At 34.4% G+C, this 18,290-nt stretch overlaps 1 protein-coding gene across 1 annotated transcript; it reads right to left on the bottom strand.

The window, feature by feature from the left end:
• Window positions 1–1,528: 1,528 nt before the first annotated feature.
• LOC140051152 (centrosomal protein of 120 kDa-like) lies at window positions 1,529–18,221 on the bottom strand. Its single transcript, XM_072096284.1, has 17 exons — window positions 18,088–18,221; window positions 17,091–17,383; window positions 16,511–16,643; window positions 16,242–16,381; window positions 15,430–15,630; window positions 13,072–13,287; window positions 12,608–12,776; window positions 11,579–11,786; window positions 10,788–10,937; window positions 10,406–10,520; window positions 8,053–8,226; window positions 7,255–7,383; window positions 6,570–6,659; window positions 6,133–6,338; window positions 4,626–4,797; window positions 2,867–3,111; window positions 1,529–2,335 (listed from the first exon to the last, which is right to left on the bottom strand). The coding sequence occupies exons 1-17, from the start codon at window positions 18,131–18,133 to the stop codon at window positions 2,095–2,097; spliced, it is 2,928 nt and encodes a 975-aa protein (XP_071952385.1). The 5' UTR covers window positions 18,134–18,221; the 3' UTR covers window positions 1,529–2,094.
• Between the last annotated feature and the right edge of the window lie 69 nt (window positions 18,222–18,290).

The following is an 18,290-nucleotide window of genomic DNA, read 5'->3' as shown; positions in this document are numbered from 1 at the left end:
CACAGTATATAAAATATAATTATTTTGAAAACAAGAAATGTTATCAATTGTATAGCTTAATTAATTCTAAAATAATAGTTATTACTTATAGTTATCACAGTCAATACTCATGACAAACAACTACAACAGCAAAGTTTTTCAAAATTGTTTGAAACAATTTTGGTTTTTTTACTATAGTACGCCTAAAGGGATTTTCTCTAGAAATTACAAAAAATTTAACATTTTATCTCTCGACATAAAGTGGTCCCATGACACTATAAGATGATGATATGGAACTATACGTGCACATACAGCAATATCAGTGCATAATCATTTAGATTATAAAAAGGTCGAAATTTGGGTGATTTTGCGACAAATCGCTGTACAGGGATTTTCTTGAAAAATGACCAAATTTTGATATTTTTATTTATCGACATAAAGTGGTCCCATGAAAGTATAAGATGATGATATGGCACTATACGTGCAATATTAGTGCGTATTAAGTGGATTTTAAGAATGTCGAATTTTGTGGTTTTGCAAAAAATTCCTGGGATTTTCTCGAAAAATCAACAAATTTTGACATAAAGTGGTCCCATAACAACATAAGATAATGATATGGTACTATACGTGCACAATAGTAATATTAATGCATAATAATTGGATTTGAAAAAGGTCGAAATTTTGAGGATTTTAAAAAAAATCCCTGTACTATAGTACAGGAATTTTTTCGAAAATTTACCAAATTTCGACCTTTTTATTTTTCAACATACAGTAGTCCCATGACACTATAAGATAATGATATAGTACTATATGTGCAAATATAGCAATATTAGGGCATATTAATTGGATTTGAGTGATTTTTTTAAAAATATTTTTTCCTAAAAAAATGTGGGTAATTTTGCTAACTAGTAGCCACATTCACAATTAGCTTAAGAGAAACACCTTCATCTAAGTAAATACCACCAAATCCTTAATTTATTGACTTGAGTGAAAAATCTTACTTATATATGATTAGTAAATACGGCCACTATAGCTATTAGGCAAATAATATACAATTGTGTATCATTAGTACACACAGAAAATAGATATTAATTTATATGTGCTTTAAAAATCCACCTAATATTAAATTTCTAAATAAAATAAATAATACAGAAAATGTATTTACAGTATAAATTTACTATAGTACAATGTATTCAATATAAACTTACAAAAAACACACAATATATATATATCATACAGCACACTATAAATAGAAATATCTGGCAAAAAGAAAAAAATAGTTATAAATAAATCATAATAGTAATAGATTTGTTTATTATTAACTGTTTGGCAAAAAAACCGGTTTTACCAGCAAGATTTATCATTAAAAATGATGTAAGAAAATATAAACATTATATATTTTATAGTGGTAGGCTAGGCCTAGCCATTCAAAACATTAGACCAATTTTAATAAAGTACAATATAGTTGTATAATTGTTGTATTCAGATATACATTATATTATGCAACTCTAAGTTAGGACAACACTGTACTATTATAAAATTGATTAGGCCTAAATTATATAATGCAAAAAAAAATGTAATAGACAGCTGAAGTGTAACTAAGCCTAGTTATATAACTATGTTTAGCTGTAACTATTTGTTGTATTTAGATATACCTTACAGTATACTTCAGATTAAGTAACTCTAAGTTGGGACAACACTGTAATATTATAAAATTAATTCAGCCTAAATTATATAATGCAGAAAAAAAATGTAATACAGTACATAACTATGTTTAGCTGTAAAGCTTGGTTCCCACTAGAACGTAACGCAAGGACGTAAACGCAACGCAAGCGTGTTGACCGATGACAAGCGAAGTTATAGACAGTTAACAATCACAAGCGAATAAGCCATCGCTTGTGATTGGTCAATTCACTTGCGTTGCGTTACGTCCTTGCGTTGCGTCGCTAGTGGGAACCACGCTTAACTAAGTTTAGTTGCATTGACATCATACACATGCAATTATCACTATGTTCGAGGTGGGAAGTTGCACACATACACAGGCAGTAACCAACGGGGTCTGATTAAAGATTATGCCATCAACTAGTCCTTCAGAAAAATGTCTTACAGACCGTGTCATGTCACTGTTTGAGTTATAGCTTGTCGAATCTGTTTATCAAGTTCGCTTATTATTCTGTCTTGATGTGTATAAACTCCTGTCCGCAAGAGAGTATCTCTCTCTTCTGTAAGCCTAGCGATGTGTTCTTCCAGCATGGTATTTTGCTGTAATTGTTGGGGTTCCTGTTGACTTGGCATGTGGACTAGCTCCACTGGCTTAGTGGGAGTTGCATTATGTGATGCATCATGCTGCTTTAACCTGTAAAGTTATTTAAAACAAATGTAAATATATATTTATAAACGTTCACACAAACAAAAAGAAAATTGTAGTTAGCAAAATTTGAATTGAAATTATTCTCATATTTTAGAGTAAAGTTTTATTACATTTGGAGTGGATTTGTCATGGCAGATGACAACATTTGAACACGGGATCCGTGGCCAAGCATCTTAACCACAACCAAGCTATAACTGCACTCCAACTGAAGCTGCAAATGTTTATATACAACCCCCCACTTATTTAAATTCATTAACAGTTATAGTCCAAGACCCCGAAGGAAAAATGTTAAAATCTTGCAGAATTTAAATTTGTATATTTGTAAACAATATACACAGAAACATAATAATATATGTACAGTAGCCTAATACAGTACTCAATTCTCTAAAAGTAATTGGCTGTTGACAGGGTTTGTAAATTAAATAAAGCATTATTTCTATTTTAAAATAAAGTAATTGCAGATTTATGTGTCACAAAAGCATCAACTTTTTTTTTATAAAAAATAAATTAACTTACTTTTTAAGTTCTTCTTTGATTTCCTCAAGTTGAATTCGTTCAGATTTCACTACTTCTTTCTCTTCAGCCGCTAGGTATCTTACCCTCATGTGTTCCAGTTCTTGTTGTTGACGTTTCAGCCTAGCTTTAGCCTCAACCTGTTCTTTCTGTTTAAGGCGGGCTAGTTCTTTCAAAGCACGACCCCATTGTTGCTTGTAATGTATTTTTGATTTCGTCAAAGATTCTAATTTTCTTTCAAACTCCACCTGTAAATAAAAACATTATTTGTTTTATAACTTTGTTGCTTGTAATGTATTTTTGATTTCATCAAATATTCTAAACTCCATCTGTATACTTTTATTTAAATAATGTGTTGCTTCAAACTATATTAAAGGCTAGGCTGAGAAGATTAAAATAGATAACATAATGGTGGCCAGGCTGCGATTTTTTTTTTCGTACATAAGTTGGGGACCCCTCATGAAACGTCACAAAATAAACATGAATAATTCATCAGTTAATTTTTTTGTTCCGTGTCTACCCAAGCGTCGTATAGCTAAAAGTGATTACAACTGCGATACGATTCTTTCTAGGCCTAGGATTCTAGGTCAATTCATGTGATTGCCTTCTCGCACTCTTCTTCACACACACACCAACCTATGCAAAATGTGTCGAGGCTAATCGACAGCTAGACAAGACACATTCAACTAAGTAGTAATTAGACATAGCCCATAGAAAGCTTAGACCCACAAGAAGAATGTTTATAATTTGTGTACTGTAATTTTTTAAATTCTGCTATTTTATTATCAAACAATATGCATGTACTCAAAGGAACTTTAAAAATGCGCGTATATGAACACATGAGATGGAAAGATTAGAACCACGAGAATAAAAAATGTATTTTTGTGTAATGTAATTGTTTAATTTTGCTGACTTATTACTCGGACTGTGTCATACCTAACAGTAACACACACGTCACACCCACACAGACTACTAGAATAGACATGGACTTTAGAGACTAATAATTAGGCCTAATAGTATTAATAGAAACTATAATTTTAACAAGTAATTCTTTAATAATACAATAATTATATTAAAAACTCTATCATAAACTAAAGGCTGATTATTTCGACAATCCACACAAAACGCCGCTATTCTTTTATGAAATCGCACACCGCAACCACAGCGGAGATGGCCTAGAATCGTATCGCAGTTGTGTCGTGTAATCACTTCTTGTTGTTATACGCTTGTGGGTGCACACGGAACAAGAAAATTAAACTGATGAATTATTCATGTTTATTTTGTGACGTTTCATTAAGGGGTCCCCAACTTATGTACGAAAAAAATAATCGCGGCCAGGCTCAACTAAGCATAAGCAGTTCTCAGTACTGTATCTATAAACTGATCAATGATCATGTTCTATAATACAATGTCACATATGTATCACATGTTACACTTGTATCATAGGACATAAGCCTAACCTAACCGTAACAATGATACATTATTAGAGCAAGTCATTTAAGGCAGGGGCACCGTTTACGGTAAGAGCCAACAATATTGGCATGGGTTTGAGGCCAACTCCTTCCTAGTTCTGGTGGTGGAACAAGTTTAAGGTATAAGGACTATAAACTATAGGTCCAGTGTACACAGTTTGCCCATGTGCAGGGGGGGGGGGGGGGGTTACAGTATGGATGGATATACAGTACTAAGAATCCGCTGCTAAACTAATTCCAGTAAAGTGAATGGTACATAGTCAGGTATGTATTCAATCCTTCATATCTACCTTTTCAAGAGTAAGTAAATTGATCTCAGACTGTAACATAACCTCTGGCTTTGAGGTAACTTGACCTTTATATTCCATAAATTCAGTATCTTTCTGTTGAAGTTTTCTGTGGGCCTCGTCAAGCTGATCAGCAAGCCGATGTTTCTCATCTTCCAGAAGCTTCACCTTTGACCTTTTAAAGATAATATTATAATTATATAAAATACATAATATTGGTGGAAATACAATGTTCTTAAGTCCTTCAAAAAGTGTTGCATACAACTTTGACTTCTTATGGCCAATTTACACAAAACGCGGTGTGGAACGGCAGTTTCCGCTTTGGATAGATACAGATTCTACTTGGATCAAGCTATGTGGGTCAAGCTATGTGGGTCAAGCTTCACGGTTTTTCGGTTACCGTTATTATAAGACAATTTCTTGAACTTGAACAACAATAATTGGTAATATGTATTGTTGTTATATAAATGACAAAGACTGTTGTTAAATTCTCTCAATGGTACTTTATTTACACTATACAGGTACACAGAGAGTGATTAAGTTGTAGCTATCGGTTCAAGTTATTTCCAAATTGTGTTAATCTACAAGAAGTTAATTACAGAATATACATGATTATTTAAGGAGTAGTCCAGTGAGGTGACTTATCAGTTCAGTGACTCCTTGTCCCCTCCCAAGAGCTGGTATATCCATTAAGGTCACACCCAAGTAATTATTAGATACCAATTCCATATAATAAGGCAATTAAAGCCCCATTCCCTACGTTTTTTAGATCTAATTTAAGATCACAAACTATATTTAATGTAAAAATAATACTATATGGTCCTATTGCGATAACTTTTTTCGTCTTTAAACGGTTAAAAATGTGAAAACTAAATCGATTCTAATAATTATAGCGGCCCGCTATAAATCCCAAAATGCATTGCGCGCGGATTGATATTTTTGTTTTTCACCTGTAATTCGCCCACTTTTCGATCGATCGTGAAGCCAAAACAAATGGAAGACTCCTAACTTTTCAGCGAAAATACCGGGTTTTCCCCAATTTGTATCAACGGAGTCTGGCAAAAATAGAAAGACAATTAATGCAGCAACTATACAACGTCAGGCTAGGTATATAGCTAGCGTACGATGTTCGTACGTTATCGATGTTTACCAGCTAGGCCTACAAAACTAAGCCTAGCTAGGCTAGGCCTAAGACCGTCCACGAGAGGTCGATCGCCGCGAGCTACTTAGGTAGTGCATTGTTTCTCACTTTTTATCATAATTTACCATAAAACGTACATTTAAGAGAAGGAATGACATGGTTTAATGTTTTTAAAGTGATATATATGTATTATTTTCCAAAAAACGTCCAAAATTGCAGGGAAGGGGTCTTTAATTATTAGGAGTTGACACCTTAGTGGTTACAGCCCAGGTCTATAGTCTACATTAGTTAAGTATGGTCAACAACATGAATTCAAGGAAAGTGAGTGACCTGCTACATATATAAGTGTGGTTATGTAATAAAACATACTTTTCTACTTCTATTTGATGAACACAATCTTCTTTCATTCTCCTAGACATTTCTTTTAACTCCATTAACTGCTGTTGCTGCTCTCGTTGCATGTCAGCCTTCAACCTGGCAACCTCTCCTTCATTTGCTGCTAGTTGGTTCTCACGCTTTTGTATGTCCGCCAACGCTAGTCTTAGCTGGTTCTCTAACTGGACATACTCTTCTATCTATGTAGAAATAAGACAACCATTTGTAAGCTAACCTCTAAAATTGGAGAATATTATACAAATAATTAATTTTTACGAGTTGAATGGTGAGAATAGAGCGGTCATTTTTTAACAAATGAAACATTATTTGTTTTATAACACATAAAAAATCCCTCCACTGTACACTATTACATATACAACTTAACATTCATTACTATTAATATTATTGGATGTTAAATATTTGATTATTACCTTCTTTTTAACTATAGATTCCCTGTCTTTGTCCCTTTTTTTCCATTCCTCTGCTAGTGTCTGCATATATGTAAGCTCCTTTTCTTTCAGCTTTGTGGAAAATAATACACAAAAAGACCGATAAAAACCTTTATAGCATATAATAACAGTCATTATATACCAATACATTTCTGTCATTTGATTGGACGATTGTGGGTCACATGGTGTGCAATAGTATACAAATAATGAATGTTTATGAGTGTAATGGTACAATGAATGGCATGATATATAACCTTTCATCATTCACCTCATGCCATTATTTGTACCATTACACTCATAAACATTCATTATTTGTATAATAATATTTATGCACATCCAACAGCAAATAACTCACCATTAACAGGATGGATAAACTATCATTTTTATAATTCCATGAGGCTAGGGATGGAGTACAACGCACTAGGTTAGGATTGTACCCTGCACATTGAGATTGCAAGGCAAGCAACAAGCTACAGCTCTACAAGTAGCTTTGTATCTATTTCTAAAGCTCTGTCTACACTATCAAATTACTTTGACAAAAAAGGTATGATGTGCCCAAATATAGTAGTGATATGTCCAAATATGGTAGTGATATGACATCTTCATGTCCATATATGGGAACACCATTTTTTCACATAAAGTTTGATAGTGTTTGGTGGACCTTTACCTGACATTCAAATTCACCAGCTTGCTGTTCTTTCCACATTTCCAATTCCATTGCAGCTTTGTATTCCTGTGTTTCTCTTGGATCAGGTTTCTTTGGAGGGGGTATGCTGGATTCAGTACTCGATATATCCTAAACAAATATACATAAACCACGATAAATTGAAAATAAAATCGATTGTTGGAATCACGATATTCAATACTGTATCACACAGATTCTTAATTGTTCTGTAATCTTATACATACTCTATTACTGCCATACAGTAATTGGAGTAAATTTTGAAAGATTTAATTTGTGACCTATAATTTATTACACTGTATTAATTATAACTATAGTAATGATAACAACAACTTTAAATGTAACTATGTATATGTTTGTACGATGTAGTATGTTTTAGCGGATATTAGCCCTTGATAGCATTTGCAGCAATAAAGAAATTGAATTGAATTATTTAAAATTATATATAGATGACAGTTCATGCATAGGAAAAGAGAGTAAGAAGTCCTCAAACATTTTATGATAATTTTATACCCAATGCATATTTAGACATCTGCTAGGCATATCCTTCTATTAAGCACTGTCTGCACTATCAAACAAATGTGACAAAAAAAGTGTGACATGCCCAAACATGGTAGTGATATGACATCATCTTTTCCATATATGGACACATCACATGTTGTTGTCACATAAAGTTTGATAGTGTAGACAGAGCTCTAAGGAGGAGGAAGGTGCCACTTAACTTGTGGAGAACAAAATGAATGTTATATTAAATTCATGTGTTATGAATGATACACAACTAACCTGTGACTCAGATGCTGGTACAACAATCTGATGTGTTCCTATTGGACCATAATCCTCCAATCCCAACACAACAAGCAACTCGGCAACTGCCTTTGGCTGCTGATTGATTGACTCAACAATGACATTTGAACTTGAAATCTGTCTCCAACCAACATAATCTCCAGAGGAAGAATTCTAAAATATGAAAATATTATACAACAATAATGAAAGAAGTATTTTCCCAAACTACCGTAAAACATCAACCCTCTTTGGTTTGCTAAAGTAATCTCGAAAATAAGCCCATCATGAAAAGAAGCCCATCTTGAAAAGAAGCCCATCTTGAAAAAAAGCCCATCATGAAAAGAAGCCTATCTCGAAAATAAGCCCATCTTGAAAAGAAGCCCATCTTGAAAAGAAGCCCATCTTGAAAAGAAGCCAATCTTGATAAGAAGCCCATCATGAAAATAAGCCCATCATGAACAGAAGCCCATCTTGAAAAGAAGCCCATCTTGAAAAGAAGCCCATCTTGAAAAGAAGCCCATCTCGAAAATAAGCCCATCTTGAAAAGAAGCCCATCATGAAAAGAAGCCCATCTCGAAAATAAGCCAATCATGAAAATAAGCCAATCATGAAAAGAAGACCATCATGAAAAGAAGCCCATCTTGAAAAGAAGCCCATCTTGAAAAGAAGCCCATCTTGAAAAGAAGCCCATCTTGAAAAGAAGCCCATCTTGAAAAGAAGCCCATCATGAACAGAAGCCCATCTTGAAAAGAAGCCCATCTTGAAAAGAAGCCCATCTTGAAAAGAAGCCCATCATGAACAGAAGCCCATCATGAACAGAAGCCCATCTTGAAAAGAAGCCCATCTTGAAAAGAAGCCCATCTTGAAAAGAAGCCCATCTTGAAAAGAAGCCCATCATGAAAAGAAGCCCATCTTGAAAAGAAGCCCATCTTGAAAAGAAGCCCATCATGAACAGAAGCCCATCTTGAAAAAAAGCCCATCTTGAAAAGAAGCCCATCTTGAAAAGAAGCCCATCTTGAAAAGAAGCCCATCTTGAAAAGAAGCCCATCTCGAAAATAAGCCATTCTTGAAAAGAAGCCCATCTTGAAAAGAAGCCCATCATGAAAAGAAGCCCATCTTGAAAAGAAGCCCATCATGAAAAGAAGCCCATCTTGAAAAGAAGCCCATCTTGAAAAGAAGCCCATCTTGAAAAGAAGCCCATCATGAAAAGAAGCCCATCTTGAAAAGAAGCCCATCATGAAAAGAAGCCCATCTCGAAAAGAAGCCCATCTCGAAAAGAAGCCCATCTTGATAAGAAGCCCATCTTGAAAAGAAGCCCATCTTGAAAAGAAGCCCATCTTGAACAGAAGCCCATCATGAACAGAAGCCCATCATGAAAAGAAGCCCATCTTGAAAAGAAGCCCATCTTGAAAAGAAGCCCATCATGAACAGAAGCCCATCATGAAAAGAAGCCCATCTTGAAAAGAAGCCCATCTTGAAAAGAAGCCCATCATGAAAAGAAGCCCATCATGAAAAGAAGCCCATCTTGAAAAGAAGCCCATCTTGATAAGAAGCCCATCTTGAAAAGAAGCCCATCTTGAAAAGAAGCCCATCTTGAAAAGAAGCCCATCATGAAAAGAAGCCCATCTTGAAAAGAAGCCCATCTTGATAAGAAGCCCATCTTGAAAAGAAGCCCATCTTGAAAAGAAGCCCATCTTGAAAAGAAGCCCATCATGAAAAGAAGCCCATCTTGAAAAGAAGCCCATCTTGATAAGAAGCCCATCTTGAAAAGAAGCCCATCTTGAAAAGAAGCCCATCTTGAAAAGAAGCCCATCTTGAAAAGAAGCCCATCTTGATAAGAAGCCCATCTTGAAAAGAAGCCCATCTTGAAAAGAAGCCCATCTTGAAAAGAAGCCCATCATGAAAAGAAGCCCATCTTGATAAGAAGCCCATCTTGATAAGAAGCCCATCTTGAAAAGAAGCCCATCTTGAAAAGAAGAAGCTAGAACATTTTGTAGAATAGAGTTATAGTCAAAACTTTACTTAATAATACATCCTCCAATGGGTATACTAAAAGGCATACACAAGGCATAAAACCATTAATAACTTGAAAAACCCCTACATATTAAATACTTTTTGTTGATAATTAAATTAATTAATTTTATATAACACTTTGCTATGTATTTATTAGCTTTGTATTTTTGTATGCAACTTTATCTTGTTTGTTTTCAAGTTATTTTTTTTTTGCAAACAGTACTACAGTATCAGACCACAAACAGTGAGTCACAAGAGCTTATTAAAATTTAATTTAATAGATTGCCCTTTTTCGCTCAGTTTCTAAGCTTTTTAGTTATTCAATTGTTCAATTACTTACAACAACTCGTGCCTTTTCAGCATTCAAAATGTGCGAGAGATTGATCTTGGCTATTCCAAGTAACACATCCTTAGCAGTTTTATCTCTGTGCCAAACTTCTATCAACAATGGAACTCTGAAAAAAGTTAATATCAAAAACGGATCATTCAGTGTCAGTAGGTACAGTAGGTCTAGGTACTGTATTGTTGTAGATGTTCAAACTGCTGTAGGATAGGGCTAGCCTTCGGCGCCGCGTCTAGGCCTAGACTTGCCAAGAAAAAAGGTCGTTTATTTGACTTTAACTTTTAATTAAAATAGAGTTAATTTTCAGCACACAAAAACCTCAAGTGAATGGTAAACTGTGAACAATTCTCTACGTGAAAATTATGGCATAGATTCTTACCTTAAGAATGTTTGAGTAAGTTTTTGGTGGGTGGTAGCAAAATCAAAAGCACAGAATGAATGTGGTAAAAGCACCTCTGTTTGTCTTTTGACCTCAACTGGTGGGTGTGTCTGAATCGGTGATGAACTTCCAAAGAAAAGATAACTATACCTGAATACAAAGCAGAAAATTGCATTAAGCTCTGTTTATACTATCAAACTTTATGTGACCAAAACATGTGCCTATATCATCTATTTTTACATATTTATTTAAAAAAAAGAATAATTGCCTTAATCTACACTATAAAACTTTAAAAATGTGATGTGCCCATATATGGACATGATAATGTCATATCACCACCATATTTTGAAATATCACACTTTTTTTGTCAAACTAGTTTGATAGTGTAGACAGAGCTTTACGGTTACTGCATTTTATTTGACAAAATAGGTAAAAGTTGCTGATTTCTTGTCCTTTCTACTTTTTTTGGACCACACATCTGGATATAGATAGTTACTATTAAGGCCAATTTATAGACAAGTGGTAACGGTAAGTGGAAAACAAAAATATAGAAGTATTTTCTAATGACTTAAACAAAACGCGTAGCAGATTGGCGGTTGAGCGGAAACCCACTAAAACAGATTCCATGTGGGACAAATTATGTGGTATTACGCTTACTGTAAATTAGCCTTTTATTGGTCTTATTATAGGGATTAAAATATCCAACCAAAAGTTATATAAAAATATAAAAACTGATTATTCATCAAAAAACAGTCTAAACACACGCATTTATGAAGTTACATTTTAACAACCTTAGATAAATGTTGGCAACACTTGGAGTGTCCACATCTTTGATGCTACGCAGATCAATAGAGAAACTGTAGTGATGGTTGTCATGGACAGTGCTCTGTTTAGATGTATCACTAGTAGAACTAAGCTCAGGAACAACGTTTGTTTTCGGACTCTTCTTTGCCGGAGAGGATGTATGCTTTGGTTTCTTTTGATTTTTCTTTTCTTTTCCTGTTAAATTTAGATGTAAATTGAGATATTTCATACCGTAATCAACCAGACACCCAAAGGCTGGCCTAAGATATACCGTTTTTCAATTGTTCAGTGTTGATTGTTGTTTATTATTATTTTTGCAGTTAATAGTCCAGGCTAGCATTAAATATAAACTATTCATTACAAGTTCATGAATAATATATATCAATTATTGGTGTGCTGGTTCATTGTAAAATAGGTCATCGGTTAGTAACTTTGCAGTCAGTGAATGTTCATCATAATTTAATCAAATATATTTAACTGATCTACAATCAAGTTAGTTTCAGTCATACAGTATATTTTTCTTTTTCATACAAAAGCTTAAAAATATTACAAATTATATATCTATCACCTTTCGATTCTATCAGAATAAAAGTCAGGCAGATAATAGAAATTTACAGTAACTTGTAAATTAGTATTTAACCAAAGTAACCTCAGCTGAGAACATTTGTAGAATAGAATATAGTTGCCTGGAAATCGCACTAATAACATTGTCAGCGGATCTGTCAACTACTGGACAAGATTTGCCAGTAGAGGGTTTTATTGAGCATATCTACCACATCAGCAAAACCATAAGAACATTATCGAAATATACATATGTTTTGAAAAGTAATTCAAAGCGTAGCTCCGGCCCGGGTATAAATTTCTATAACTAAAACGGTAGAGCAGAACAAGAACCATGAAATTAGCAATTTTTTACAAAGTGGTGCTATAGGATTTTGTCATAATGTTAAAATATAGGAATTTTATCAATTTACAAAAATAGACATTTTAAACTTGGAGCCATCCATTAAACTTACTTGTTTGTTCTTTCTTTGGTTTCTTGTGTGTTTCACTCTCTTCATCCATAATACTGCTGATATCTGTGTTCATCTGAGCACTTTCAGGTGAAGCTGGTTGAGGAACAACTTTCTCCTGTTCATCTTTTACTGGAGTCTGGTGTGGTGATGATGTTGTTGCTGGGTTTAACTAATAAAAATAATAGGTAAATAATATATCATGACAAAATGCAAAGAGCGACAGGTGTCTTAATTCCTTCTCTGCCCATGGAGAAAAGGACCTATTTCTGTCCTCCACACTTCCGTGTCTTTGGCTGTAGTCTGCCCACATTCTGTACCCTAACTTGTTCCTTTTCTTTTATAAAGTTCATATTATCATTTAAATTTTCATCATCTTCTGTGCAAAAAAACGGGTGTTTAATCAGTTGGATTTTATTTGTTTTCCCAACATTTGTTAATTTATTAGATCATATCAAAATACATACCACTTCTTCAGGTTGTATGGGGATTTCGTCTCTTCTCATCATGACAGATACTCCAACTGTTGGCACTTTGCCAGCTGAAACTGATGTCAATTTTGGAGGGTGAAGCTGAAAAGAGCCCTCAACCACAGTGGGTACTCTGTTAATGAGAGGACTTAATAAGGCTGCTAATGGAATGTCACTGCTTCCTAGAGATTGATTGCCATGGCAGAGGTGCACCTAAAAATACATCAAATTTGAAAAGGTAAAGATCATGGATGAGGCTATTGGCACAGTCAACCATGTGTTTAATCTAGTTGTATATAGGCATGGTTGATTGTGAGTATAAATTAGTGTTTTCTATAGGCACAGTCAACTGTGTGTTTAATTTAGTTGTATATAGGCATGGTTGATTGTGAGTATAAATTAGTGTTTTCTATAGGCACAGTCAACTGTGTGTTTAATTTAGTTTTATAGAGGCATGGTTGACTGTCAGTATAAATTAGTGTTTTCTATAGGCACAGTCAACTGTGTGTTTAATTTAGTTTTATATAGGCATGGTTGACTGTGAGTATAAATTAGTGTTTTCTATAGGCACAGTCAACTGTGTGTTTAATTTAGTTTTATATAGGCATGGTTGACTGTGAGTATAAATTAGTGTTTTCTATAGGCACAGTCAACTGTGTGTTTAATTTAGTTTTATACAGGCATGGTTGACTGAGTATAAATTAGTGTTTTCTATAGGCACAGTCAACTGTGTGTTTAATTTAGTTTATATAGACATGGTCGACTGTGAGTATAAATTAATGTTTTCTATAGGCACAGTCAACCATGTGTTTAACCTAGTTTTATATAGGCATGGTCGACTGTCAGTATAAATTAGTGTTTTCTATAGGCACAGTCAACTGTGTGTTTAATTTAGTTTTATATAGGCATGGTTAACTGTGAGTATAAATTAATGTTTTCTATAGGCACAGTCAACCATGTGTTTAACCTAGTTTTATATAGGCATGGTCGACTGTCAGTATAAATTAGTGTTTTCTATAGGCATGCTCAACTGTGCGTATAAATTTGTGTTTTCTATAGGCATGGTTGACTGTGACGATATCCAATATTTTGTGTAGTGGCTATCAGCATGGTCAACCATGTGTGAAAATAACTGTTTTTTATCTGAATGGTCAACCATGAGTTTACTGCTTTGTTTTCTATCGGCAAGGTTGACTATCTTTCTTAATTCTGTTACAAAACTAGGTACACAGTGGACTGTCAGTAGAAATAGAAAAAATTAATTACATGAACAGTTGACCATGCTTTTGGTCTAGTTTACAATGCTTCCAAATATCACAGTAGTTTTCCTTATTTTTCTGTAACTAGTGTTAAATCAATGATCAATGATCAATGATATCTCCACGGGAAGCTGCAGGGGATGGAAATATGTAGATGACCTTACACTTGGAGAATCCGTTAAATATAGGAAACAGCAATCTATGCAATCAAGCCTAGACGATGTGACTAATTGGTGCCAAGTTAACAATATGATCCCCAATCCCAAGAAATGTAGTATAATGAGGATTAATTTTTTGTTAAGGGAGTTACCGCCTCCTAGCTTCTCTCTTAGTGCCACTGAACTCCAGGTTGTGAAGCATATTAAGCTATTAGGAGTTTTGATCCAAGACGACTTGAGGTGGAATTTACATGTTAATGAAATAATTACAAAGGCTTCCCGTAGGTTATTTACACTCTGTATTTTACGTAGGGCTAATGCCCCAGTTGACGATATGAAATGTATTTATTTGAGTTACATTCGGCCTATATTGGAGTACGCCTGCCCTGTATGGCATGGTACCATTACACAATTTCATACCAAACTTATCGAAAGGGTTAAAAAAAGGGCCCTAAAAATTATTCTTGGCCTTAATTACATTTCATATGAATTAGCTTTAGAATTTTTAAATTTACCTTTGCTAAAAGTCAGGCGTGATAATCTTGTACTGACTTTTGGCAAGAAGATGTCGAATTCGGACAAGTTCAGTTATTTGCTCCCCCCTATCCGTAGTATCCCTCGTGTTCTCCGAAGCAACGGCAAGGTCAAATATCAACAATACAAACCGAGAACCGAAAGATTTAAAAATTCACCAATCCCTACAATAATCAATTTGCTAAACAATAGTTCATGAGCCAAAGAGTCAGAGTGATATTGTTGTTATTTCATTTTTTACATCCTTTTTATTGTTATGTAAGTATTGTATAGTAATTTTGTAATTGCAACGTTTTTAGCCTTGCGGCTACTTGTTGTAAGTTTTATACCAGAATAAATAAATAAATAAATAAATACGCAATTTTTTCAGGGTTTAATATGATTTAAATATAAATTGTATATACCTGTAACTTTGGGTTTTCTTGAAAATAAATATTCAATGCCTCCAAACTGCTCCTGATTTTGACAGACGCTCTTTCAGAAGCAAAATTTGGTGACAACAAATCCTTAAATGGCTCATTTGTTACATCATGTCCAAGCAGTGAATAGTAAAAGAAGAAAATGTTACCATCTCTACTACTGAATTCTTTACTAGTAGGAATTAACTGAAACACAAATGATATCCAAAATGTACTTGTGAACTTAACAATAATATAGTGCCTAATGTTGTGAAACCTCTAAGCGCTGAACATTATTACCGCAGTCATTTTTTTTGCATCAAACATGTATGGAAACATACTCCCATAATGCAGCTAGTAATCATCGCAAAGTTGTGTCAAACTGGGTACCTATTTATACACTTGGGTGGAGAGAGGCAAACATAAGTAAAGTATCTTGCCTAAGGATACAAGCAATGGATTTGAACCATAATCTCACGATCTGTAGTCCAATGTCCAACACACTGCGCCACACACCCTTACAAAATGACCATATTATGTACATTTAAGCATTTATCGTGATCAAATGGCATTCGTATACCAATAGCTCAGTTAATCAATAGCAGTAAACAATATATTCTCTCGCATCAGAACGTGTTAACGTTCCAATGTCTTGAAAAGAAATGGTGAGGCATGCATGGGCTCCGGACTATAACACTGCCTTGGAGGGGCATTACAGTGTTATCAATTCTTTTCGAGTTATGTTCTCTCTTCGGAAGGGAAAAGGTTTATGTTGGTTTATCCTGGTAAGTAGGCACGATATAGACCAACAAACTTACCTGAGCTAAATTGGTAGCAAATGCAACTGTTACAGACAAATGGAAGAGCTCTTGACAGGATTCAACAGGACCTATTTGGAAGATTCCCTCTGTTTCATTTAGGCTGGCTAGCTTTGACTGCGATTCAAAATGTGATTTTTCTAAATATAGATCATATACATGAATATATAGAATAATATATTTTAAAAAACAATGACATATTTATACTTATACATAAGACAGAAAAGGCAGAATACATACAGTAAAACATTGTTAAAAGATGGCCATACCTTCTACTTTCTGAGGAACTACTTTTGAACTACTGTCTGTGTGCTTATTGTCCACTTCTAATGATATAGCTACTTTAATCGCAGGCTTCATCTGTTGATACTTGCAACTCAGAAGAGGATACCATTTGCTAGGCTAGAATATCAAAAACAAACAAGTACAATTATTGTTAATGGTCACTTATTAAGACTGTAAGACTGGACCACCAAACAACACAGGTAATAATTTGGCTATAAAATTCAGTTATTAAAAATTGTCATCCCATTAGGCTATGATTACTTTAAATTTGAGACAGATAAATTTTGTTTAAATATATATGGTTTTTTTTTATTTCAACAAAAGGGTGGTCCATCCAGCCAAAGCTAATCATATATACCTTCACAAAAATACAACATGACGAGACATAAACATGTAACAATAACAATTAAATTAAAATAATTATAATGTGCTAAAAACACAAGTCTATAAAATAGAAATTTTATGACAATTTAATTTAATTATTTCTTTCTGATAGAGATACAATTCAAATATGTTATATTTGTGCAGCAACTAAAAGAGAAATCACCACAACCGTCAACATACCACTGGACATTTAGCAGGAGAGTCCACAGGTTGACTAGCCATCCTCAAATCCAACATGATATAGCCAATCATCTCTCTTGTTTTCATGGCGACATTAACAGCGTAACATTGCAGTTTCAGTGGTGTTCTTTGAAGTCTGTGCTGGTGGAGCGCTTTCTTGTTGAGCTCCCATGCCAGCTCGGTGTTAAACACTGGAGATGTGGAATGTTGGACGGGGTCTGTACCAAGATTTTCACCATCAAATTTAGTTTCAATGAGAAGTTGATGCTGGCTTCTCTTTGGAAAATGCCGACCTAAAGAATACATTGTAGATAGGCTAATGTGATCATATAAAAAATTAAAAACTCAGTAGGCCTGGACCTACGGTCAGCCTACTACTAGAAACATTTAAAGTGATATAAAATTATGTTTTTGGCGTTTTGCTGTGTAAACTGTGCATGCCTCTTGTTTCCTAGAGCTTGAGATTTTCCTTGATTTTTTTTTTTTGCTTGAGGAAATTTGCTGTTTTTGTATTTTGAAAAAGAATTATAGGCACGTCCTTGTTCATGGAAATCTCCTTGCATTAGTTTATGAATACCCTAATTATTATGCGTCTCGAATTATACATATGCATAGGTGTGCTACATTGTACATGGATTAACTACTTTAGGATGTAGGCCTAATTGTAATAAAAATAATAATATTATTAATAAAATGTAAAAAATTAGTAGGCCTAGGCCTAGTAGTAGTAGGCCTATTAGGTTAGTATTAGGATGTGTTATTCATAGCATAGCAGTCATATTAATCTACGCACGGTATCAGCAGGTAGGGGCCCGGTATCGCCTGGTAGGCTAGAGCGAGTCCGTTCGGCCTTGTTTAGTAGGTCTAGGCCAGACTAAAGAAGGCGTGTGAGGCACCTAAAATCGATCAAACTTTTATGACCTGCTGGTGGTGGTGGCCTAGCTAGTCTCTAGGCCTAGTCTAGAACCACCGTTATTTTACTGGTAACTTAACTTACCTTCTAAAACTGAAACCACAACCAAAAACCGTCCATTAACTGTCATTTTATTTTAAAATATTGAAAAAATACCATCAACAAAAATTGTTTTACTCTCAAGAATGCGATTCAGTATTTACTTTCTAATTTGAAAATGTCCGCCTTAAATTTGACCTTTGGCGGTGCGCAAGCGTAGTTCAAAATAAGGCGGAAGCTACGTCATA

This window comes from Antedon mediterranea, chromosome 6 (genome assembly GCF_964355755.1).
Source record: "Antedon mediterranea chromosome 6, ecAntMedi1.1, whole genome shotgun sequence".
NCBI lineage: Eukaryota > Metazoa > Echinodermata > Crinoidea > Comatulida > Antedonidae > Antedon > Antedon mediterranea.
The sequence above is the reverse complement of the archived record's forward strand: the minus strand, read 5'-3'. Positions and strand labels throughout refer to the sequence as shown.